This window comes from Phacochoerus africanus, chromosome 12 (assembly GCF_016906955.1).
Source record: "Phacochoerus africanus isolate WHEZ1 chromosome 12, ROS_Pafr_v1, whole genome shotgun sequence".
Classification (NCBI taxonomy): Eukaryota; Metazoa; Chordata; class Mammalia; order Artiodactyla; family Suidae; genus Phacochoerus; species Phacochoerus africanus.
The window spans coordinates 20,290,479-20,316,714 of NC_062555.1; the positions used below are offsets into that span (position 1 = coordinate 20,290,479).

The 26,236-nt window shown below is 36.2% G+C and overlaps 1 protein-coding gene across 11 annotated transcripts in view; it reads right to left on the reverse strand.

Annotated features, from left to right (window-relative positions):
• The window catches only part of CDC42BPA (CDC42 binding protein kinase alpha), a 289,959-nt gene that overhangs the window by 81,429 nt on the left and 182,294 nt on the right, over window positions 1-26,236 (reverse strand). For 9 of the 11 annotated variants that reach the window (XM_047755428.1, XM_047755424.1, XM_047755427.1 and 6 more), the window contains exons 13-16: window positions 21,699-21,941; window positions 21,332-21,442; window positions 8,955-9,202; window positions 4,997-5,102 (exon numbers count right to left, since the gene is read on the reverse strand). In XM_047755428.1, coding sequence (XP_047611384.1) covers window positions 4,997-5,102; window positions 8,955-9,202; window positions 21,332-21,442; window positions 21,699-21,941 — 708 coding nt within the window. The remainder of the gene's footprint in view (window positions 1-4,996; window positions 5,103-8,954; window positions 9,203-21,331; window positions 21,443-21,698; window positions 21,942-26,236) is intronic. The other 2 variants (XM_047755429.1, XM_047755426.1) reach the window with 1 other exon arrangement.

Genomic DNA, 26,236 nt, shown 5'->3' on the forward strand with positions numbered 1-26,236 from the left:
ATGATGTTACTTCTTTCCTTTCAATTTGGATACCTTTTCTTTCTTTTTTTTGTCTGCTTGCTGTGGCTGGGAGTTCCAATACTATGTTGAACAGAAGTAGTGAGATGGGGCCATCTTTATCTTGTCCCAGATTTTAGCTGAGGAGGCTTTCAGTTTTTCACCTTTGAGTATACTGGCTGCCGGTTTGTCATATAAAGCCCTTATTATGTTGAGGAATATTCCCTCTATACCCATTTTATTGAGAGTCTTCATCATAAAGAGATGCTGAATTTTGCCCAAAGCTTTTAATGCATCTATTGAGATGAAGCTTTGATTTTAATTCTTCACTTAATGTGGTGTATCACATTAATTGATTTGTGGATAAGGAACCATCCTTGTGACCCTGGGATGAATCCAATTTGATAATGGTGTATGTTCCTTTTTGTTGGATTTGGTTTGCTAATATTTTGTTGAGGATTTTTGCATCTGTATTCATCAAAGACATTAGCCTGTAATTTTCTTTGCAAACTGGACAACGCAGAAGAAATGTACAAGTTTCTAGAAATGTAGAGCCTTCCAAAACGAATCAAGAAGAACAGATGATCTGAACAGACCCATCATTAGAAGTAAAATCCAATCTATAAATTAAAAAAGATCCCTTCAAACAAAAGTCCAGGACTAGATAGCTTCCCTGGGGAATTCTACCAAACATACAAAGAAGAACTTACACTGATACTTCTCAAACTCTTCCAAAAAACTAAAGAAATAATACCTTCAAAGTCATTCTATGAAGCCACTATCACTGTGACACCAAAACCAAAGATACAACCGAAAAAGAGTATTACAGGCCAATATCTATTTTTTAACAATTAAAAAATATATATACACTTTTAAAAGGTTACTCTCCATTTACAGTTATTACAAAATATTTGCTATAGTCCCTGTGTGGTACATCCTTGAGCCTATCTTACACTTAATACTTGTACCTTTCACTCCCCCACCCAGTATTGTCCCTCACCCCCTCCTCACTGGGAACCACTAATATAGATAATCTCTATATCTATTAGTCATCTTATTTTTTGTTATATTTACTTGTTGTATTTTTTAGATTCCACATATAAGTGACATCATAATTGTATTTGTCTTTCTCTAACTTATTCCACTTAGCATAATGCCCTCTTAAGTCCATTCACATCGCTACAAATGACAAAATTTCATTCTTTTTTTTTAATGGCTCAGGAGTACTTCTGTGTATGTGTGTATTCTGGGTTTTTTTGGTCTTTCTTTCTTTCTTTTTTTTTTTTTTTTTTTTTTGGTCTTTTTAGAGCTGCACCTGCAGCATATGGAGTTTCCCCCAGCTAGGGGTGGAATCAGAGCTATAGCCACTGACCTACACCACAGCCACAGCAATGCCAGATCCAAGCTGCATCTGGGACCTACACCACAGCCACAGCAATGCCAGATCCAAGCTGCATCTGGAACCTACACCACAGCTCACGGCAACACCAGATCCTTAATGCATTACGCGAGGCCAGGGACCGAACCCACGTCCTCATGGTTGCTAGCCGAGTTTGTTAACCACTGAGCCATGATGGGAACCCCAATATTCTGTTTTTAACACAGGCTAAAACCACATTCTAAGTCAGGGATCTATAAACTTTCCAGTAAGGAACTAGATAGTAAATAGTTTTGTCTTTGTGGCTTCTTTTAGAAATAATCATTTTAAAATGTAAAGATCATTGTTAGTTTATCGATCATATAAAAAGAGTCTGAGGGCTACATTTGCCCACAGGTCACAGTGTGCCAACTCCCTAATCTAAGTTCATCAGGAATTCTAACAACCCAGGGTTTTTCTGGTGTGTGTTTTCAACCTGTACTTCTGTGGGAAATAGGCAGTTTTGGCACACATCACAATGCAAAGTTTCTTTTCTTCTCCTTTTGCCAAAGAACAAATTACTTTATGTAAACACAACTCTAATTCCTATTTAATCCTGCCCTCAGCCTGTCCTCTTAGAAGAAAAGAGGGTCAGAGAAACTGTCACTGCCAATATACACCCTTATCTGTATACTGAGAAAAAGAGATTTAAGTTTTGTACCTCAGGGTGTGCCATTTACCTCTGAATATATTTTATTAGCTATTTTCTTTTTATAGATTTATTAAGGTACAATTTACACACTATAAAATCCACCCATTATAAGTACTAGGAGTTCCTATCATGGCTCAGTGGTTAAAGAACCTGACTAGGATCCTTGAGGATGCAGGTTCGATCCCTGGCCTTGCTCAGTGGGTTAAGGATCTGGTCTTGAAGTGAGCTGTGGTGTAGGTTGCAGGCGTGGCTCAGATCCCACGTTGCTGTGGCTGTGACACAGGCCAGTAGCTACAGCTCCGATTTGACCCCTAGCCTGGGAACTTCCATATGTTGCAGGTGCAGCCCTAAAAAGCACCCCCCCCCAAAAAAAATAAAAGCATTTATGGGTTACTGATTTGTAGTGAATTTAAATATCTGTGCAATGATTACCACAATCAGGATGGAACATTTCTAATACCTGAACAACTTCCCTCATACTGGTTTGCTGTCGATCCTGGTGTCCACTCTGAGTTTCAGGCATCATTGATCTGTTTTCTGTGCCTATAATTTTGCTTTTTCTAGAAACTTGGTATCAGCGAAATCATACAGTATGTCTTTTTTTTTTTTTTTTGGTACCAGGCTTTTTTCACTTATCATATTACTGAGGTTCAACCATGGTGTTGCAAGTATCAGAAACTCATTCCTTTTTACAGCTGGATAATATTCTATTATATGGATACCAGTACACTACATTTATCTGTTTACTTGATGAACATTTGTATTGTTTCCAGTTATATGCTACTATTTTACCCTTCAGGTCTCATCCAAATCAAAAGAGTATTGTTTAAAAATTATGTCTAAGGATCCAGTGTTGCTGTAGCTGTGGCATAGGCTGCAGCTGTGGCTTGTATTTGATTCCTGGCCCAGTAACTTCCATATGCTGTGCGTCTGACCAACAAGGAACCTGACTAGCATCCATAAGGATGCAGGTTTGATCCCTGACCTAGCTCAGTGGGTTAAGGATCCAGAACTGTCCTGAGCTGTGGTGTAGGTCACAGAGGGGACTTGGATCTCAGGTTGCTGTGGCCGTGGTGTAGGCTGGTGGCTACAGCTCTGACTGGACCCCTGGCCTGGGAACCTCCATATGCTGCGGGTGCAGCCCTAAAGAGACAAAATAAATAAATAAATAAATAAATTTTAAAAAAAAGGAAAAAGGAAAAAAAAATTTTTTTAATAAAAAATAAAAATTATTTCTAAAGACATATTCCTGGTAAACTCGACAGAACTTTATGGTTAATAATGAAATAAAACCAAGGGCTAAATACAAGATTTGATTGGTACTTGATATGATTATATTACCATACAATTTTTCTTAAACTATAATCCCATCTTTTACTAGGTAATGTGCTTAGACACTCTAAATGAAGTGGCGTTCTAGAGTTAAATTATATTTCGTTCTTCAAGGTAACTCTTAACAGAATCTTAAAATTCTGTCTTATAGACAGAAATGATGTTTAATTTTGTAGTCATATTAGTCAAGCCCATGAGATAACAATTATATGATCTGGGCGAATAGAGTTTAAATACTATTAGTTTTATTTTAGTGGAAATGACTAAGAGTTATACAATAATGTTCATGCAATATTCAGTTAAAAAAAGCCACTTATACTACTTTTTTTTTTGTCTCTTTGCCTTTTCTAGGGCCGCACCCGTGGCATATGGAGGTTCCCAGGCTAGGGGTCTAATCGGAGCTGTGGCTGCCAGTCTACACCACAGCCACAGCAGCTGAGGACCCAAGCTGCATCTGTGACCTACACCACAGCTCACGGCAACACCAGATCCTTAACCCGCTGAGCAAGGCCAAGGATAGAACCCACAACCTCATGGTTCCTAGTCGGATTCGTTAACCACTGCGCTACAACGGGAACTCCCACTCATACTACATCTTATGTGGCCACTTTCCACAGCGTTTGTGTCCACTAGCTTTATAATTACAAAATAAACTAACAGAGTTCTTTTCAAGTAGTCTGCAACCAAACAAGCAAAGTCATTTTTAAATGCTTAGAAAACTGAATAATCATAGGGGTAATAGTGAGAGAAATAAAAAGAAATATGGAACACAATGAAAAACTGACATAGAGTTAAGTCTCTGTGTTATGACTAGCCATAATTTTTCCATCTGTTATTGAAATGACTATTAATTGAATATAATACTTTTACTGGAGCAAAATCCTAGAACTCATTATGAAACACAATTATCCAAACCTTCTTATTTCAAAGTAAGTAAAATTACTAGGCCTGCTGATTAATACTAGGATTTTTATAGCTGTTAACAAATGGCACAAAAAACACAGAAGGACAGCAGTTTAAGAAATCTGAGGTACTAAATGGAAAAAGAGTCCTTTAAGTATTTGAAATTTTGTTCATCAATCTCACTACTTTAATCAATTTTTAACATAAGTTAAATTCAGGGTCTGCTCTTTATTCAAGCTACAGAGTTTAGGTGGAATTGGATTCTTACCAAAGGATGGTATTATCTCTAGCTATTACCAGTTCTCTGTCATAAACATATCAGAATGGTCAAAATTTCTCTAGTTTGGCCTAACTGTTGCTGTTTTTTGCCAAAGGCAGGCCTTAACTTAGCTAGCCAAGAGTAAGTGACGAGTATGAGAGCAAAAAGTGAAAGGGAAGAGCTGGAAAATGAAATAAAGAATAGAGCTCAAAAAATAAATGGGAAAAAGCAGAAGACAAGATAAGCCAAGTCCTCGCTCCATAAGACTCCTACATCGATCAGCATAATGAAAAACTGCCTGTACACAGAGCGATCCTTGTGAATAAGGAGGGGTATTAAACCAAAAATGTACGCTAAATAGAAAACTATCTACCACTTCTATCACTGTATTAAAGGTCTACTGTGTCAAAGAATATAATGAGACTGAATCACTCACCTTATCAAGTTCACTTGTCAGTTTTTTATTTTCCTCTGTCAATAACATTTTTTCTCGTTCATACTGTTGTTTGAATTCATTTTCAAATTCTTCCCTTTCACTTTGACTAGTACAACCCAAAATAGAAAAGGAAAAAAAGAAACTGAATTAAAGATAAAATAATCATATCCCAGATTGGCTGCTATACCATATGCCATATTCTGAAAAATCACTTATATCTTGATTGCTTCAAATTCCAACCTTTTTCCTTAAAATTAAGAAGTCATAATCACTTTAAATAATAAATAAATTTGGGAGTTCCCGTCGTGGCGCAGTGGTTGACGAATCCAACTAGGAACCATGAGGTGGCGGGTTCGGTCCCTGCCCTTGCTCAGTGGGTTAACGATCCGGCGTTGCCGTGAGCTGTGGTGTAGGTTGCAGACGCGGCTCGGATCCCGCGTTGCTGTGGCTCTGGCATAGGCCGGTGGCTACAGCTCCGATTCAACCCCTAGCCTGGGAACCTCCATATGCCGCGAGAGCGGCCCAAGAAATAGCAACAACAACAACAAAAGATAAAAGACAAAAATAAATAAATAAATAAATAAATTTGTCTGCTTAATAACATCTGTTTTGTTTTTCATTTGAAAATCTGAGGAAGACATCTGTGACTTGTAGACTCCCTGATAATGCACCTTATTTGGTTATGTATATGCTAAAAAGTATGGGAAAATGAGGAAGCTAGGGAAAAAGGAGGGTAGAGGGGCCACAATATGACTCCTTTCACTCAGCTCTAGACTGCACAGAAAATTCAAATTACATTTCCGACCGTCCTCTCAATACACCCAGCCCATCCTTCCACTACTGCTTTCTTCCTTCCTCCCTATGTACCTACCTATCTGCACATACATAAACACAGAACATTTAATGTTATAAGACCTATCTTTTTTCTTCTTTTTAGGGCTGCACCTGAGGAAATTCCCAGGCTAGGGGTTGAATCGGAGCTGTACCTGCTGGCCTATGCCACAGCCACAGCCACGCCAGATCTGAGCCACGTCTGCAACCTGCACCACAACTCATGGCAACACGGGATCCTTTAACCCACTGAGCAAGGCCAGGGATGGAACCTGCATTCTCATGGATACTAGTTGGGTTCTTAACCTGCTGAGCCATGACAGGAATTCCTATAAAACCCCTAAAATGATAGTTCTGATTCACCCTTAGGGGTAAAAGATACTTGCAACAAACTTAAAACAAACAAACAACAACAACAACAACAACAACAAAACCCTAAGGGAAAAGGGCTATCAATTTTTGAATACTGAGTTGAGATGTAGATAAAGAGGCTTATTTCTACAGTGGTTTGATGTCAGCAGCAAATGAAATTCACTGTGAAGCAGTTCTGGGTAATTTTACAATTGCTTTCAAGTCAAAGAAGAACATAAGTGATGGTTGACTTTAAAAATATAATCTTAAAAATCCTTTTCATCACTAAATTATTAAATATAAATTAAAACTTAAATTATAAATTCTAGGAAAATAACTATCCTGTGTCCAAGCAAACATGTCACTTTCCTTATTACTGAATCTTTCTTACTTCAGAAGCAACTCCAAACAACAAATGACAAAAATATGAAAAATTACAAAGAAGAATCCTTTCAGAAAAATAAGTCCATTAACAGAGTAAAATTTCTACATAAGACTGTTTTTGTCTTTTTCCTATTAGCATTAAACATAACTTAAGTCTCTTCCATACTGCAACAAAATAAACACTCTCCCCTCAACACCATGTCACACATTTTCTCCTTTGCTTGTCTGCTCTTGTCCATTAGCAACCACCCTGAGATCTTGAGAGGCTGCCTATCCACGTCCGCATCACCTAACTGGTTCCTCTCATGCATCTCAAACATCATTTGTTTAAAATGAGCTTCCTATACTCCCATCCCAAACTAGCTTCTTCTGCAGTCTTCCTCTCTACATGGTAACTACCGTCTCCTAATTGCTAAGGCCAAAAACTGTAGCAGCATCCTTGATGTGTCCTCTTTCCTTCTCACCCCGTATCTAGTCCCTCAGCCAGTAACATTACCTTTACCTTTTAAAGAAATAGGAATTTGAACATTTTTTTACAGCTATTTCTGCCACCACCCTAAACCCGAGCCACCATTATCTTTTGTCTGGCTTATTTCCATAGCCTTTTAAGTGGTTTCACTGCTTTTTCTCTTGTCTAGTTCAGACTATTCTTATCCTCGTAGTCACAGTAATCCCTTTAAAACACAAGCCAGTATTGGACCATTTTCCACTCAAAATCCTGCCAAGCTTTCCTGCCATGGTTTTACTGAGAGTAAATCCCTGTAAGTCACTGAACATGACTTAACAAAGCCTTATGTGATCTGGCTCCCGTTACCTCTCTGTATATTTCTCTCACTGTTCTTTCCCCTTCTTATTTTAATAACAGCCTTTTATTTTTTAGAAAGGTTTTAGGTTCATGGCAATAGTGAGAGGAAGATAGAAAGATTATCCATTACCCCTTGCACAGCCTCCCACTTTTATCAATGTTCCTCCCCACAGGACTGTGTTTGTTGCTACTGAGGAACCGACAGTGGACATGTCAGTATCACTAGAACTCCACAGTTTGCATGAGGGTTGGTGTGGTACATTCCAAGGGTTTGGATAAAAGTGTAATGATTGCCCCAGGAATTCTCTGTACTCTGCCTGTTCATCCCATCCTCCTCCCAATCCCTGCAACCATGGACCTTCTTACTATCACCATGGTTTTGCCTTCCCATTATTTGTTTTTAACAGACTTGTTGTTTTCCATGTAAAATGTTCTTCTCATACATCTGTATAGATATCTCCCCCACTTTCTGTACTGAGAATTCACCTTCTCAGTACAATTTTCCCTGGCTATTCTATACACACACACACAAAATTTAATCCTCCTCCTTAATGCTTCACAGTCCCCATCCTCTAACTTATGCTTTGTTCTTAGAATTTACCATTATCTAATATATTCTGTATTTTACCTATTTTGTTTATAGTCTTTCACCATAACTAAAGGAAGGCTCCATCGGGACAGAGAATTTTGGGTTGTTTACTGCTAATGTCTCCAGTGGCTACCACAGTGCCTTCCCCTTAGTAGATTCTACAAAAATTTGTTGAATAAATGGGCCCAAATGAATTCAGCTCAGGCTTCCAATGTAAGTTGAAAAACGACAATAACATACATATAGTTACCAAAAACCTAGAAATCTAAGACCCACTGATAGTATCTCCTGCTTCTCATTTCCCGAATCTGGTCATGATGTCCTCCAGGTTCTGTCTTGTCAGCAGACCCTCTGAATCCCTACACCTGTCTCCATCTTCACTGTCAGACCTAAGGCCCAGTTACCTCACCTCTCATGGCTAAACTCCTATCTGCACTCCGTTCCTGTCAATTCATGCTCTACACAGTAGCAAGAGTGATCTTTCAAAAATATAAATATCATCATGTAATTTTCCTTCAATAGCCTTAGGATAAAGTCCAGATTCCTTAAATTCCATCATGATCTTGCCTCTATTTTCCCTTCTGGTCTCATTTCTCACCATTCATTTTTACTTTTGTGCTTCTACTATAATTGACAGCTTTCATTTCCTGAAATGTGTCAGGCCACCCTTTTCCTCTACATCATGGCAAATTTTGCTTCCCCTGCCTGGACACTTTTGTAGTTATATATTTCTTATATCTTTGGTCTTAACTCAGAAATACTTTGGTCCAAAAAAACCTATATACATCAAAGATGTCCTTTTTGGCTCTTCTATGGGTGCTCCTCTATGTAACCTATTTGCTTTACTATGACACTGTAATATAATTTTCTATTTACCGATCTTGACTTTGGTCTTCGAGAGGACTAGAATATGTTTACTGCCTATATATCTCTAGTCTCTGACACTTAACAGGTATTCAACACATAACTATTACAGGAGTAAATAACTTGACTCTTACCTTTCTCTCCTGTTTTTTTCTAATTTGTCTTTCAAAATCATAATTTCTTTGTTGAGAGCAAGTTGCTGGCCTTCTGAATCATGCAGTTCTTTCTTCAGATTTTTTATTTCATTTGCATGTATTCCTTCTCTCTTAGACAATTCTTCTTCATAAAAGATACTTTTCTTTTCCAAATCAGTCTTTAGTTTGGTTATTTCTTGCTGATGTTCTATGCTGCATACTCCTGGTGAGTAACTAATTTGTTTTTGCTATAGAAATAATAAGAAAAGATTAGTTCATCTGTTAAGAATAATAAAATAGCAAATAACTCCTCCTATAATGACTTCATATAACTGAATATTATTTATATGTAATATAAAATAATACTTTATTAATACCTTTTCTCTGCCATATGTTGTTAATATTTTTAAGTATATATTCCTTTACTATTGTATTTTACAGTCTTCTCCACACCAGGATTATATATTTATCTGTATTTTCTGCTGGTACTTACATAATTATTTGTTTTACATTTAAAGTTCTAGTTTATACATAATATGGTTGGTGCATGGAGTGAAGGGAAAATCTAACTGCATCCTGTTTCTAATGTGGAACTGATAAAAAGGTTATAAATACAGTTGCGCTTTTAAAAGATTAAATTGAGGGAGGGGTTGTAGAGCTAGGATGCACAAAAAGAAAAGGAAGAAAGGGAGATCCCGTTGTGGCTCAGCGGTAACAAACCCAGCTAGTATCCATGAGGACCCAGGTTTGATCCCTGGCCTCGCTCAGTGAGTTAAGGATCCGGCATTGCCATGAACTGTGGTCACAGACGTGGCTTGGATCTGGTGTTGCTATGGCTCTGGCGTAGGCTAGCAGCTACAGCTCCAATTCAACCCCTAGCCTGGGAACCTCCATATGCCACGGGTGTGGCCCTAACCATCATAACATTTAACAAAACAAATTCCAAACAGATGAAAGTCAATATTTTAAGCATATTCAGGAAAAAGCAGAGCTAAATACTTAGCAAACTGAAAAAAGCACAAGTCAAGCTTCAAAGCAACAGAAAAAATACTAAGGAAAATAAAAACAAATCCATAATTTTAAAAGGAAACAAGACCAAAACTAAAGGGCAAATGATAAATTGCTAACACAGCTGCAAAAAAAGACTAAAAAAAAAAAACTACAATTTTTACTATGCAAAAGTTTATATGAATTGATAAGAAAAACATTAAGACTACAAAATGGGCAAATGATTTAAAGAGATAATTCACAAAGAGAAAATGTTATTGATACACAGTCTACTAAGAAAGCTGGAATGCCTCTCATACTTGCAAAGGTTTGTGGCGTGTATCAAATGCCTTAGAAATGATTTCATTTCTAGGTATCTATTCTAAGAAAATGACACTGAAAAGGAAGCAGGTAAAAGTGTTCATGGTGATTATTATACTGCAAAAGTGAAAAATACATATAGTCAGCCCTTGGTATCTTTGGGTTATTGGTTCCTGGTCTGTCCACCCTCCATTACCAAAATCCACCATCACTCAAGTCCATTTAATAAAATGGCAGCGTATATGTGTATAACCTAACTCTCAAATACTTTAAATCATCTATAGGTTACTTATAATACCTAATACAATGTCAATGTTACGTCAATGGTTGCCAGGGCATGGTAAATTCAAATTTTGCATTTTGGAATTTTCTGGAATTCTCTCCCCCTTCCCAATACAACAAGCCCTCCATATCATATCTGTGGATGTGGAACCTGTGGATATGGCGGGCCAACAGTATTTAATAGTAAGAAACAGGATATGTGGATATTCTATCATCATTATAATTATGTTTGCAACAATCATGTCATAATGAGGGAAAGGCGTGTATCACTCTCAAGTGAGAAATGCGTGTTAAGGGTTGAATGTGTCCCTTCAAAACTTAAATATTGAAGCACTAACTGTCAATACCTCAAAATGTGACCTTATTTAAAAATTGGGCCTTAAAGACCGAATGATCTGACTTACGTGTGGAATCTAAAAAAGCCTAACTCTTAGAAGCAGAGAGCAGAACAATGGCTGCCAAGGGCTGAGTGGGTGATGGAAATGGGGAAATATTGGTTAAAGGGCACAAATTTCAGAAATGTAGGAATAAATTTTAGAGATCTAATGTAAAGCAGGGTAACTACAGTTAACAATCCTGTATTGTATACTTGAAATTTGCAAAGAGAGTGCATCCTTCTTTTTTTCTTTTTAGGGTCAAACCCAAAACATGTGGAGTTTCCCAGGCTAGGTGTCGAAGTGGAGCTGCAACTGCTGGCCTACACCACAGCCCTGGCAACACGGGATCCAAGCCACATCTGTGACCTACACCATGCTGGATATCCTTAACCCACTGAGTGAGGCCAGGGATCAAACCCGCATCCTCATGGGATACTAGTCAGATTTGTTTCCACCGAGCCATGACGGGAACTCCAAGAGCATGCATCTTAAATGTTCTTAGGAAAAGAAAAAGAAAGAGGGAGGAAGGAAGGAAGGAAGAAGTAAAAAATAACTAAGTGAAGTGACAGACATGTTAATTAGCTTCATTGGTTAATATTTCAGTGTATACAAATATCCAAAAACTAGGTTTTACACCTTAAATATGTACAATTTTTGTTAATTGTACTTCAATGAGCCTGAAAACAAGGAAAATAAAAATATAGATTTTACAGAGCTAGTCAACTTAAAATGAGGTCACTAGGGAAGGCCCTAACCCAATTATGACTATGTCCTTATAAACAGAAGAAAGTGAGACTCAGAATCATGCACAGAGGGAGAATGTTATATGAAGATTAGGACAGAGATCGGGTGTTATATCTACAATGAAAAGAATGCTAAATACTGCCAACAAACCATCAGAAGCCACTCTGTAAACACTTTGATTTCAGATTTCTACCCATAATTGAGACAATACATTCCTGTTTTTTGTTTTGTTGTTGTTGTTTTGTCTTTTGTCCTTTTAGGGCTGCACCGTGGCATATGGAGTTTCCCTAATGTTTAGGCTAGGGGTCTAATTGGAGCTGTTGCTGCTGTCCTATGCCACAGCCACAGCAATGCAGGATCCGAGCGATGTCTGCAACCGACACCACAGTTCACGGCAACACCAGATCCTTAACCCACTGAGCGAGGCCAGGGATCGAACCTGCAACCTCATTGTTCCTAGTCAGATTCATTTCTGCCGCACCACAACAGGAACTCCAATACATTTCTGTTTTTAGGCCACCCAGTTTGTGGTAATTTGTAATAGCAGCCCTAGGAAACTAATACAACAAAGTAAAAAAAAAAAAAAACTCTTGTGGTATTATGATGTCAACAATTGGTAAAGCTTTTCAAAAAAAATAGCCTTAAAAAGATATAATTTTCATACGATACTCTTGACTCATTAAAAGTGCACAATTCAATGGGTTTTGGCATATTATTTAATTTTTAAAATTTATAATTAATCATTTTTTGGTTGCGCCTGAGCATGTCAAAGTTCCAGGGCCAGGGATGGAACGTGCACCACAGCAGTGACCTGAGCCGCAGCAGTGACAACACAGGATCCTTAACCCACTGAGCCACCAGAGAATTCCCATTATTTTTAAGTGGTAAACCATATATAACAAAAAACTTGCCATTTTAACCATTTTAAGTGTACAGTTCAGTGGTATTAATTACATTCACAATATTGTGCAACCATCAACACTCTAATTTCCAAAACCTTTTCATCTTCTCAAAGAGAAATTCTGTAAACATAAAGGAATAACACCCCATTACTCCCTCCACCTAGCCCTGGTAACCTCTATTCCACTTTCTAACTCAATGAATTTGACTATTTTTAGTATTTCACATTAAGTAGAACCAGACATTATTTGTCCCTCTTTGTCTAGCTCTCTCACTTTGCAGAATGTTCTCATTATTTATCCATGTTGAAGGAACTTCCGCCCTTTTATGGTTGAATAATATTCCATTATATGCACCTGCCACATTTTGTTTAACCATCTGTTTGCTGATGGACACTTGGGTGGTTTCTACCTATTTTAATAATGTTTTAATAATGTTTCAATGAATACTGGTGTACAAGATCGTGTTGGAAGTCCCTGCTGACAGTTCCTTTGGGCATATGTGTAGGAGTTGAATTACTGGGTCATATGGTAATTCTATGTTTACTTTATTAAGGAATCATCAAATTGTTTTCATATCCTTGTGAACACTTACCTTGTTCTGTTCTAAATTGTAACCATCTTAGTGAGTATGAAGTGGTATCTTGTGGTTTTAACTTCATTTTCCTAAAGATTACTGATGTTGAACATCGTCTCATGTACTTACTGGCTATTAATGTATCTTCTTTGGAGAAATGTCTATACAAGTTATTTGTCCTTTTTTTCTTTCTTTTTTGGCTGCCCCAAGGCACAGGGTGTTGCTCCCTGGGCAGAGATCAGATCTGAACCACAACTTGCAACCTATACCACAGCTGCGGCAATACCACATCCTTAACTCGTGCTGGGTCCTGGCACTGCAAAGAAGCCTCTGATTCCACTGCACCACAGTGGGAACTCCAATTATGCCCATGTTTTGACTGGGCAGTTTATCTATTTGTCATTAAGTTGTAGGAGTTCTTCATAAATTCTGGATATCAAACCCTTATCAGATATTTTTGATTTATAAATATTTCCTTCCATTCTTCAGGTTGTCTTCATTTTCTTAAAAATATACTTTGACTCAATATACACATTTTTATTTTGATGAAGTCTAATTTATCTACTTTTTGTTTTGTTGTCTATAATTTCTGTGACCTATCTGTCAAGCCCAATGTCATGAAGATGCACCTCAAGATTTTCTTCTAAGAGCTGATGGTTGTAGCTTTTATATGTAGTTTGTTAATCCATTTTGAATTAATTTTTAAAATATAGTATGAGGTAGGGGTCCAAATTCAGTTGTTTGCATGCAGAAATCCAGTTGTCTGGTACATGAGTTGAAGGAACTACTCTCCCTTCTAAACAGATGTAGTTACTATGTCAAAAATTAATTATGCCCATAGATACATGAGCTTATTTCTGGACTCTTAATTCTATTCCAGTGGTCTATATTTCTATCTTTATGCCAGCATTACATCCTTTTTATTACTATAACTTCATAGTAAGTTTTGAGATTGGGATAAGTGGGTCATCCAACTTGGACTTCTTTTTCAAGATTTTTTTTTTTTTTTTGCTATTTGGGGCAGTCCCATATGAATTTGAAGATCATATTTTCCTTTCTTCAAAAAAGACTGTTGGACTGAATTATCTTTGTACATCGCTTTGGGTAAAAGTAATCTCTAAACAATACCAAGTCTTCCTATCCATAAACATGGGATAGCTTTCCATTATTTTAGATATCCTTTAATCTCTTTCAGCAATGTTTTCTATTTTCAGCACACAATATCTTAGTTAATTTTATTCCAAGGCTATTTTTTTTTCTTTTTATGGCCGCACCTGCAGCATACGGAAGTTTCCAGGCTAGGGGTCGAATAAGAGCTGCAACTACAGGCCTAGGCCATGGCCACAGCAAAGCCAGATCCAAGCCACAGTTTACGGCAACATTGGATCCTTAACCCACTGAGCGAGGCCAGAGATCAAACCTGCATCCTCACGGAGACTTGAGTGAGTTATTAACCCACTGAACCATCAAGGAACTCTCAAGTCATACTTTTAGATGCTACTGTAAATGTAATTGCTTTCTTAATTTTATCTGTGGATTATTCATTGCTGACATAGGAATGTAACTAATTACTGTATGTTGTTCATGTAACCCTGGGGTTGTTTTCTTATTATTGAGTTTTTAGAAATTCTTTGAATATTTGGAACAGTGTTGTATCAGATTTGTCTGTAGTCTGTACCTCATCTTTTCATTCTCCTGGCAGGGCCTTTCACAGACTAGAAATTTTTAATTTAAGTCTAGGATATTATTTATTTCATGGATTGTACTTCTGGTGCTGTATATAAAAAGTCATCACTGCACCAAAGATGATCTAGGTTTCTCCTATGGTATCTTCTAGGAGTGTTATAGATTTGTGTTTTACATGTAGGTTTACAATCCACTCTGAGTTAATTTTTTGTGAAGTGTAAGTCAAGTGTTTATCTTCTTTTCTTTTCCTTTTGCCTGTGCTGTCTTCTTGTTCTAACACTATTTGTTAAAAAGAACATCTTTTACTCCATTGTATTGCCTTTGCATTTTTTGTCAAAAATGATTTATCTATATATTCTCTTGCCCATACCATACTATCTTGATTATTGCAGCTTTAACAGTAAGTCTTGAAGTCAGTATTCCCACTGCGTTCTTTTCTTTCACTATTGTGTTGGCTATTCTGGATCTTGAGCCTCTCCATATAAACTATACACTTAGTCGTTGACATTCACAAAAGAACTTACTAGAATTTTGACTTGTATTGCACTAAATCTGTAGTTCAAGATAGGAAGAACTGAAATCTTGACAATACTAAGTCTTTCTATCCATGAACATTGAGTATCTTTCCATTTATTTAGTTCTTCAATTTCTTTCATCAGAGTCCTACAGTTTCCCCATATAAATCTCATGCATATTTTGCTATATTTATACTTCAGCATTTCATTTTTGTGGGTACTAATGTTAATAGTATTGAGTTTTAAATTTTAATTTACACTTATTCATGGGTGGTATAAAAGAAAGTGAATGACTTCTGTGTATTAATCTTGTACCTGCAACTTTACTAAAAAATAAAAATGTCTTATGAGTTTCAGAAATTTTTTTTCTTTTTAGGGCTGCACTTGCAGCATATGGAAGTTCCCAGGCTAAGGGTCGAATAGGAGCTGCTGCTGCAATATGGGATCCAAGCTGTGTCTGCAAATTACACTGCAGCTCACGGCAGTGCTGGATCCTTTAAGCCACTGAGCAAGGCTAGGCATCAAACCTGCATTCTCATGGATACTAGTTGGGTTCTTTACCACTGAGCCGCAACGGCAATTCCAGTCGCAGGAATTTTTTTTTTCTGTTAACATTTTGATTCTGAACATAGATGATCATATATCATCTACTAGCCAGGACAGTTTTATGTCATCCTTCCCAATCTGTACACTTATTTTGTTTTCTTATCTTACTACATTAACTAGGACATACTGCATGTTGTTGAAAAGTAGTGAGAGGAAAAATCCTTAGTTTTTGAAACAAGCTTCTTCAAGCTTAAGTATGTTGTTATCTTTAGGGTTTTTTGGTAGATAATTTTTTATCAAGTTGAGGAAAGTTCCCCTCTATTCCTAGTTTACTGAGTTTTTATCATGAATGGGTATTCGAGTTTGTCAGATGCTTTTTCTGTATCTATTGATATGATCATGTGACTTTTATTTTTTAGTCTGTTGATGTGATTACATTAAATTGATTAGTTTTAAAATGCTGAACCAGCCTTGCATACATGGGAATAAAATATCAATGGTTATGATGTATCATTCTTTTCATAAATTGTTGGATTCAATTTGCAATTTTTATTTTTTATTTTATTTTTTGCTTTTTAGGGCTGTACCCATGGCATATGGAAGTTCGCAGGCCAGGGGTCAGATTGGAGCTGCAGGTGCCGGCCTACACCACAGCTCATGGCAACGCTGGATCCTTCACCCACTGAGCAAGGCAAGGGATTGAACCCACATCCTTATGGATCCTAGTCAGGTTCGTTGACTGCTGAGCCATGAAGGAAACTCCCTCAATTTGCTAATATTTTGTTGAGGACCTCTGCATCTATGTCAGTGAGGCATCTTGATAGGTAACTTTTTTTCTTGTGATGTCTTTGTCTGGCTTTGGGTAGTAGTATAATTCCGCTGTCACAGAATGAGTTAGGAAGTGTTTCCTCTACTTCTATTTTCTGAAAGTGATTATAGGGAATTGGTATGACTTCTTCCTTAACTATTTGGTAGAATTCACCAATGAACACATCTGGGTCTGGTGCTTTCTGTTCTAGAAGGTTATTAATTATTGATTTAACTTCTCTAATAGACAGAGGCCTTTTCAGATTATTTCATTTTGGTTGAATTTTGGCAGTTTAAGGAATTGGTACATTTCATCTAGCTTATCAAAATTTTCAGGCATAGAATTGTTCATAGTATTCTTTTATAATCCTTTTAATATGGTTTTGGATATGTTTTGCTATTATTCTGTTGCGGGTTTATATATCTACATTCATTAGGAATACTGATCTAAGTTTTCCTTTTCTTGTGATGTTATTAATATAGCTTTGATATTAGGGTAATGCCGGCCTTATGGGATGAGTTAGGAAGTGTTCCCTGTTCTTGTATTCTGTGTAAGGGTTTAAGATGAATTGGTGTTGGAGTTCCTGTCACGGCACAGTGGAAATGAATCCAACCAAGAACCATGAGGTTGTGGGTTCAATCCTGGCCTCACTCAGTGGGTTAAGGATCTGGCATTGCTGTGAGCTGTGGTATAGGTTGCGGATGCAGCTCAGATCTGGCGTGGCTGTGGCTGTGGCGTAGGCCAGCATCTATATCTCTGACTGGACCCCTAGCCTGGGAACCTCCATATGCCGCGTGCGCGGCCTTAAAAAGCAAAAAAAAAAAAAAAAAAAAGAATTGGTGTTAATTCTTCCTTAAATGTTTGGTTCAGTTCACCAATGAAGCCATCTGGTCCTGGACTTTGCTTTGTCAGGAGGAGTCTTATTATTGATTCACTTTCTTTGTTTGTTATAAGTCTGTGGAGACTTTCTATTTTGTCTTGAATTTAGGTAACTTGTGTGCCTCTATATTTGTCCATTTTGTCTAGATTATTTAGTTTGTTGGCACAGAGTTGTTTACATGGTATTCTCTTAAAACCTTCTTCCTTTGTGATGATAGGTAATGATACCACCTTCACTTCTGATGTTAGTTGTTTCCTCCCTCGTTGTCAGTCTAGCTAAAGGTTTGTCAATTTTGTTGATCTTTCAAAGAATCAACTTTTGTTTTCATTCTCTTTATCATTATTGTTCTCATTTTATTGAACTCTGTTCTAATCTTATTTCCTTTCTTCTGTTAGTTTTGTTCTCTTCACTCTTCTATGTCTAGTTCTATAAGACATAAGGTTAAGTTACTGATTTGAGAACTTTCTTTTTAATATAAGCATTTTCAGCTATAAATGTGCCTCTGAGCACTGTGTGTGCTGCATCTAATATGGTGTTTTCATCGCATTAAGCTATAGATATTTCCTAATTTCCCTTCTGATTTCTTCTTTGACACACTGGTTTGTTAAGAGTGTCTTGTTTAATTTCCACATATTTCTAACATTCCAGTTTTCTTTACATTATTGATTTCTAGCTTCATTCCATTTGAATGGAGTAGATACTTTGTGATTTCAATCTTTTTACATTTATTGAGATTTATTTTGTGGCCTAACATCTGGTCTATCTGGAGAATGTGCCAACCGCACTTGAGAAGAATGTGTATTCTGTCGTTGTTGGGCGGAGGATTCTATACATGTCTGTTAGTTGGTTATAGCGCTGTTCAAAAAACCTCTATATCCTTATTTATCTTCTGTCTGTATGTTCTATTCGTTATTGGAAATGGAGTGTTAAAGTTTCTAACTGCTATTCAAGAACTTTTCCTTTCTTCAATTCTATTAAAAATATCCTTAATGAAGTAAAGATTCCTACAACTATTTAAACAAAATAGGTTTACATGTGTATTTTATGGTACACAAAATTTACATGCATATATCTTTCAATCAAGAAATTCCACTTTTAGAAAATATCCTGAAGAAATGACAGAATAATAATAATCACAGCTAACACTATTGAGCCTTTACTTTGAGCCAGGCCTTGAGCTAAGCAATATGTGTGTGTGGTTTTTTTTTTTTTTGTTTTGTTTTTTTTGTTTTTTGTCTTTTTAGGGCTGCACACGTGACATATAGAGGTTCCCAGGCTAGGGGTCTAATTGGAGCTGCAGCCGCCAGCCAACGCCAAATCTGAGCCATGTCTGCAACCTACACCACAGCTCACAGCAATGCCGGATCCTTAACCCACTGAGTGAGGCCAGGGATCAAACCCACAACTTCATGGTTCCTAGTCAGATGTGCCTTCTGCTGCACCACGATGGCACTCCCAAGCTAAGCATTTTAAATGTATTAACTAATTTATTTGGTTAATTTTATTATTATCCCAAACTTGTAAAAGATACAAGAGATTCTGCATGTTTGATCAGTAGGTAAATATATGTAATTCAAAGTTTTCAATGCAGCAGTGTTTATCACAGAAAAAAAAGTAGATTAGAGGAAAGAATGGTATCGAGAATTAGTCAGGCTGGGTTTAAACTTTACTGTATCATTTATGACTATACAATTTTTAATTATCTGGGTTTCACTGTTCTCAAATGCAAATAATCTCTAGGATTTCTTCTAGTTTGCACTTTCTGGTCCTTGTTTTTACCAAAATCACCTAAAATAGTGCTGGAAACAAAGCAGTACCAGACTAAAAGTTATTTGAGATGGTAATGTAATGACTTCAATATGAATCCTGCTCCAGAAGCACAGGTATTTACAGAAGAAACATCTCCCCTTTTTCTTTTTTGCTTTTTAGGGCCACACCCACAGCATATGAAAGTTCCCAGGCTAGGGGTTGAATCGGAACTCCAGCTGCTGGCCTACACCAGAGCCACAGCAACACAGGATCTAAGCTGTGTGTGTGACCTATACTGCAGCTCATGGCAACGCTGGATCCCCGACCCACTGAGCGAGGCCAGGGATATAACTCATATTCTCATGGATACTAGTTGGATTCGTTTCTACTGCGCCACAATGGGAACTTCCAACATCTCCACTTTGAAAAGCTAACCAGGGCTGCACAATCATGATGAGTCAAAACAAAACAGAACAACCTCAAAAACAAAACAAGAAGTAAAGTCTAGTTTATATTTGTATTTACAGCAGAAAAACCTTACTTGCAACTACTAATACTCAACTGAAAAAGCAAGTTCTGACCATTCTACCATATCATTCACTCACTGAAGTAACACATTTATTAAACAAGTATTAAATATTTGGCCCTACGCCAGGTCAATAATATGCCAGTCTATGTTTTCAATAAGCTAGGTCACAGTTTAGGTGAGGATATACTCTGTGAATAAATAATTATAATAAGAACTATCTTTTAAATTATTAACAAAATTCTATAGCAGTATAGAATAAAGAATATTTAGACCTCCTGAGATGACATTCAGTAACTTGATTCTTATAGTTGATGGGTGAACAAGATACTAGACTAGTCATGGTTATGCAAGGGGTGGGTGGAGGTGGTGCTGGCAGACAATGCAGAGGAACAGTATATGTAAAGGTTAGAGTCCAGTAAAGGCAGACATCAAGGAGTTCCCATGGTGGCTCAGTGGTTAACGAACCCAACTAGTAACCATGAGGTTGTGGGTTCGATCCCTGGCCTCACTCAGTGGGTTAAGGATCCTGTGTTGCTGTGGCTGTAGCTGTAGCAACAGCTACAGCTCCGATTTGACATGTAGCCTGGGAATCTCCATATGCCTTAGGTATGGCCCTAAAAAGACAAAAGAAAAAAATAAAAAATAAATAAAATAAAACATAGAAGCTAGGTGCTATTATAAAAAAAGAAGAAGAAAAAAAAAGGCAGACATCATATTCAGATTATAACTTGGTGTCACAGGAATATGATATCAACTTAATCTCTCACTTTGACATACATATTATTATTATAGCTAATAGATACTGAGCACTTACCATGTATCAACTTATATACATATATATGTATACCTTATATAAAACCAAAGAGAGAGAGTTTTACAAATGAGAAGTTAAGGTACAAAGAGATTAAATGTTTTGTCCAACACTACACAGCTAGTAACTGAGGAACTAGGCATTAAAACCTGATAGTACAACTCTAGAGCGGGCACAAGGATTTCCCTTGCTAAGTACTTCTGCTGAAACATTTAGTCCATACCAATTATCATCTCGTCCCACTTAAGAGACATATCTGCAAAGCTACCTCTGAGCTTTCCCTAAGTCATTTAAGACAGAGGGTCTGGACATCTAACCATGCCTCCAACAAGACTACCAATATATCTTGTCCAGGTATGCAACCCTTCATAAATAGTTTAACTCCTTCCTGATAGACTTCTCCCCACTAAACATAGCCTTCCCTTTCCTTAAAGCATGATTAGGAAGTCTACCAGCTCCCTACTGAGAAAAATGAGAATGAAGAATACCATATTTAGATGGTTGTATAACTATAAATGTAATAAAATTCACTGAATTAAAAAAAGAATACCATATTTAGGATAGCTAGTTTTTACTCTATACTAACAAGAGTACAAAACTAATAGTCCTATTAAGCACAAAGAGGAAAAATTAATTCAATTTCATAAATGGGAAATCAAACGATACCTTTAGTCCCTCTAATTCATTTTCCAGTTGCTTAGAATAGTGCTCACTCTGTTCACGCAACTTCCTGTCTTTAGATGCTTCAGCAGCTATAGCTTCTGAATGGACTTCCAGCTTTAAAATAAAATGAAAGAAGCAGATTTCATGGTTATAACTCTTCTTCCAATAAAGTGTTTTTCCCCATGGGAATTTACCTTGCAATAAGTAGATAACTCAAATGTTTAAATTTATATTAAACAATATTACCAAACTAAAAAAAAAAAAACTTTTTTCAAAAATTAAAGAATGAAATATATATCATTTCACTAGTCTGAGAAAGCAGCTTTAATCACTACCCCATGGGCACTACAAAATTTGCCTGACTACTAACCTCTTTTTTGGCTCTTTCTGTTCTGCGCAGTTCTTGCCTTAAGCTTTCAACTTTTTGCATCACCAGATCCACCTCTTCTTCCTTATCTCTGACATGGCGAGCAAGTTTCTGCTTTTGGGTGTGCAATTCTGTTAGCCGCTCATTGATCTCCATGAATTCCTGCATGGCCAGTTTCCTCTGACAGTGTGCGTCTTTCAGCTCTTTGGATTGGTTTTTTAATCGCTCACTAGCCTGGACTAGTTCCTACAGTTTTGTAAAAAGAATATAAGTTACCAACTCTGCAACCTAGGGATCAAATTTGGCCATCAAAATAGCTATCATGAAGTTAAGGAGAGCCAAAATTATTCACCTCTGAATAAAATGAAAAGAAATGAACTATTTTTGAACAGATATTAAAAGCATGGTGCTCTGTTCATATTCTCAATTCCTTATGCTAACATGCTAGTAACTGCAAAGGAATAGTTGATTTAACTTCCTACCACCTTAGTTTCTATAAATAAATAAAAGGTATAGGAATATAAAATATAATGGTCAAAATAATGATTTTGTGAAATTTAATGGATATTTGTGAGATTAAAAATAAACATATGGGATGATTGCAAATGATGAAAACATGGATTGTACCTGATGTGGAGACCTGGGCCAGAAGAAGGGAAAAGAGCTAAATTCTCTAATTTAATTTAGTGAGGAACTAAGAAGGGGTTAAAGGAGACTCAGGTCAGTAGGATCACTTGTCTCCCCAGTAAAAAGAAACGCAGATCTTCTTTGAGCAAGAGTCTCGCTGAAATCTAGGTTTTTTAAAGAGTATACTAATATGAGCTCACGACCAAAGATTCCCAAACACTCAAAGGACAAACAACCATAATCAAACAACATAAATAATAAAAATAAACTCAATGTTTATTTGGGATATTAGAATTATCAGATACTGATAAAACTGCTATATATGAAACATTTGAAGAAATAAAAGGAAATCATAAAAATGGGAAAAATGATAAAAAAGACTATTAAAAATGATCAGGCAGATTTAAAAAAACAATTTCATAGAACATTTAGAAATAAAAAATAAGCAGTAAAATTAAAAACACAATCTACAAATATAGATGCTCTATCTTTAAAGTAAGAAAAATAAAAAGAAATTCAAACCAGCAATTTTAAAAATAAAATATATAAGATCAAATATAAAAATTTTTTAAAGAAATCAGAGGAAAAAAGAGACAACCTATTTCACATCTCCAAAAGAAAAAAAAAGATAATTAGAGCAGACATCTAAGAAGTAACAATAGTAGCAGAGGAAAGTCTTTGGAAAGAGATGAGAAAATAATTAAAACTGAACACCCATAAAAATTACTTTTCAAGTATAAGGCTCAAAAAATAATGAGATTCATACAAACAAAAAATGTCAGCGCTTACCACAGTCAGAACTGCACTAAAGGAACATTTAAACATATATCTGAGGAAAAGGAAAGTGATTTTAGAAGGTTTGTCTAATGAAAGAGAAGTGGAGGGCTAATAAATTGGTAAACACAGATATGAACATAAATAAACTTGTATAAAAAATTGTAGTATGGACACTATGTGGGCTCTTAACCCATTGAGCCATGATGGGAATGCCAACAAAGGCTGCTTTTAAGTGAAGACCAAAAACTACTGTGGAGAACAGTAGCTTAGATATTAAATTAGGCTTTGTTGAATATGCATGATAAAACACAATTCTAGCAAACTGCTAGAATGAGCAGTGAGTGAAATGGGAACAAGAAAACAAAAACCTTAATTAAAAATCAATCACAGTTTTTGCAATATATTTTTATTTTTATTTTTTTGGTCTTTTTGCCTTTTCTAGAGCTGTTCCTGTGGCATGTGGAAGTTCCAGGCTAGGGGTCTAATTGGAGCTGTAACCACCAGCCTACGCAAGAGCCACAGCAATGCAGGATCCGAGCTGTGTCTGCAGCCTACACCACAGCTCACGGCAACGCCAGATCCCCAACCCACTGAGCAGGGCCAGGGATCGAACCTGCAACCTCATGGTTCCTAGTCAGATTCATTAACCACTGCGCCACAACAGGAACTCCAGTTTTTGCAATATAAAAAGAATTCTGGAGATTGGTTTCACAATAATGTGAAGGGACTTTACATTACTGAATGTAAAATGGTTAGGGTAGTAAATTCTAGGTTGTAAGTATTTTGCCACAATTAAAAAAAAAGATCAAGAAAGGAGACAGAGATAAACAGAGAAAAATATGATAAAGAGAAGGCAAAAAGTAAAGTGGTAGAACATTTCGGTAGATTAATAAGTATAAAAGGTTAAGTTCACCTGCTAAAGGCAGTTTGTTAAACCAAATTAAGAAACCAAATCTCAACTTAAATAGAAAAAGCATTATTACTGCACACAATGATAAAAATTTATTCAATAGAAAGAAAGCTACTCTAAATTTTTGTGCATTCCATAATACAGACTCAGAATGTATTAGAAAAAAGGCTATAATTTCATAGAAAAACCGGTGAATACATCATCGTAATGAGAAGTTCTAATTTCTCAATCACTAATAGATGAAACAAGCAATTAAAAAATAGTGAATATAAAGAATATCTGAAAAGCTCAATTAACAACCTTCATATACAGAAGCTTGCACCCCAAACTGGGAAACACATTTTTCTCAAGCATATATTGAATATTTAAAAGTGAAACAGTTTAGGCCATGTAATAATCTCAGATTTCAAAGTAGGTATTACACAGATCCAGTTCTTTAATGACATTATCATTAAAATAGAAATAAAAAATAAAAAGGCTATATTCCATTATAACTCACTGGTCAAGGAGAAAAATTATAAAGGATATTAAAATATTTAGACCTAAAAGTTTTTAAATACAAAAAAAGCAATAAAAATGTTTGGTATATACTAAAACTTGGTAATGCAGTAAAAGGTATCATACATGGGGGAAATTTATAGCCTGAAATACTTACACTGAAACTAAAGAAAAAGTTGAAATTCAATGAAATTCCACATAAAAAGTTAGAGATAGAACAACCCATTAACCCTCCCCCCCAGTATATGATAATAAAGAGCATAAATTAATGAAAAAGAAACATGAAAATAATGAAGATAAAGCCAAAAGCTGGTTCTTTGATCTTACCCAATAGATGGCAAGGTCAAACAAGGGAGCAAGAGTAAATGTACAAAGAAATAACATTAAGAAAGAGAGATTATAACTCAAACTCTAGGAGAAATCAAAGATAAAATAATGCAGTAAAAATTTCAAGCCAATAAAATTTTCAACTTATGAAATGAACAAATTCCTCCAAAAATACAATTTATCAAAACTGTTTCAAGAAGAAATGGAATGTTTAATAGTCCTATAACAATAAAAAGTAACAACCAATAGCTAACAAACTTTCGTTATCCCTACAGTGGGAAAGAATCTCTAGGCTCAGAAGGTTTTACAGATGATTCTCCTCCAAAGTTTCAAGGAACACAACGCTCCTCTTACACAAACTTCTAGAGAACAAAAAAAGAGGCAGTGCTACTCAGCTCATTCTATGAGATCAGTATAATCTTGAGATCAAAAAAAGACTGGGAAAGATAAGAAAACAATTACAAGTCACTCTTATTGAAGAAAACAAAACAAAAAAGTCCTAAAAAAAAAAAAAAAATTAGCAAAGCAGTTCAGTGGCATATAAAGTGGATAAAGGTGAACTCTAGAACTAGATTTCCTGTGGTGAAATTCCAATTCCTCCACTTTTTACCTCTACAATTTTGAGCAAATGTACTTAATTGCTTTTTTTTTTAAATTTCTTTAAATTTTTTTTTTGTCTTTTTGCCTTTTCTAGGGCCACACCTGTGGCATATGGAGGTTCCCAGGCTAGGGGTCGAATTGGAGCTGTAGCCGCCAGCCTACACCAGAGCCACAGCAATGCAGGATCCAAGCTGTGTCTGCAACCTACACCAAGGCTCACAGCAACACCAGATCCTTAACCCACTAAGCAAAGCCAGGTATCAAACCTGCAGCCTCATGGTTCCTAGTCGGATTCGTTAACCACTGAGCCACAACAGGAACTCCAAATGTACTTAATTTCTGTGTGCAGTATTACCATTTACAAAATAAAAATACTACTACTATTACTACTACAACTACCTAAATCACAGAATTCTTTGAAAGATTAAATAATCTATGTAAAGCATTTAAAACAGTGCTACTAGAAGAGATACTACATAAGTGTAACCTACACTATCATATTATTATTTATGGGCCATTGACTTTTAACCTAGAAATGCAGAAGTGGCTTAACACTAGAAAAAAAATCTATAAATGTAAAGTTTATTAAAAGAAAATAATTATATAATTTCAATAATAGATAATAACAAATTCCTAGAAATTTGTTGCAATACTCTGCAGAAAAGCACATTTAATAAATTCAATATCATTCTTGATAAAAATGATTAGTAAAATAGGAATAGAAGATACCTGATAAAAAAGTATTTACCAAAAATTTACAGAAAATATTGTTATTTACGGTGAAATAGTAAAGGTATTTTCT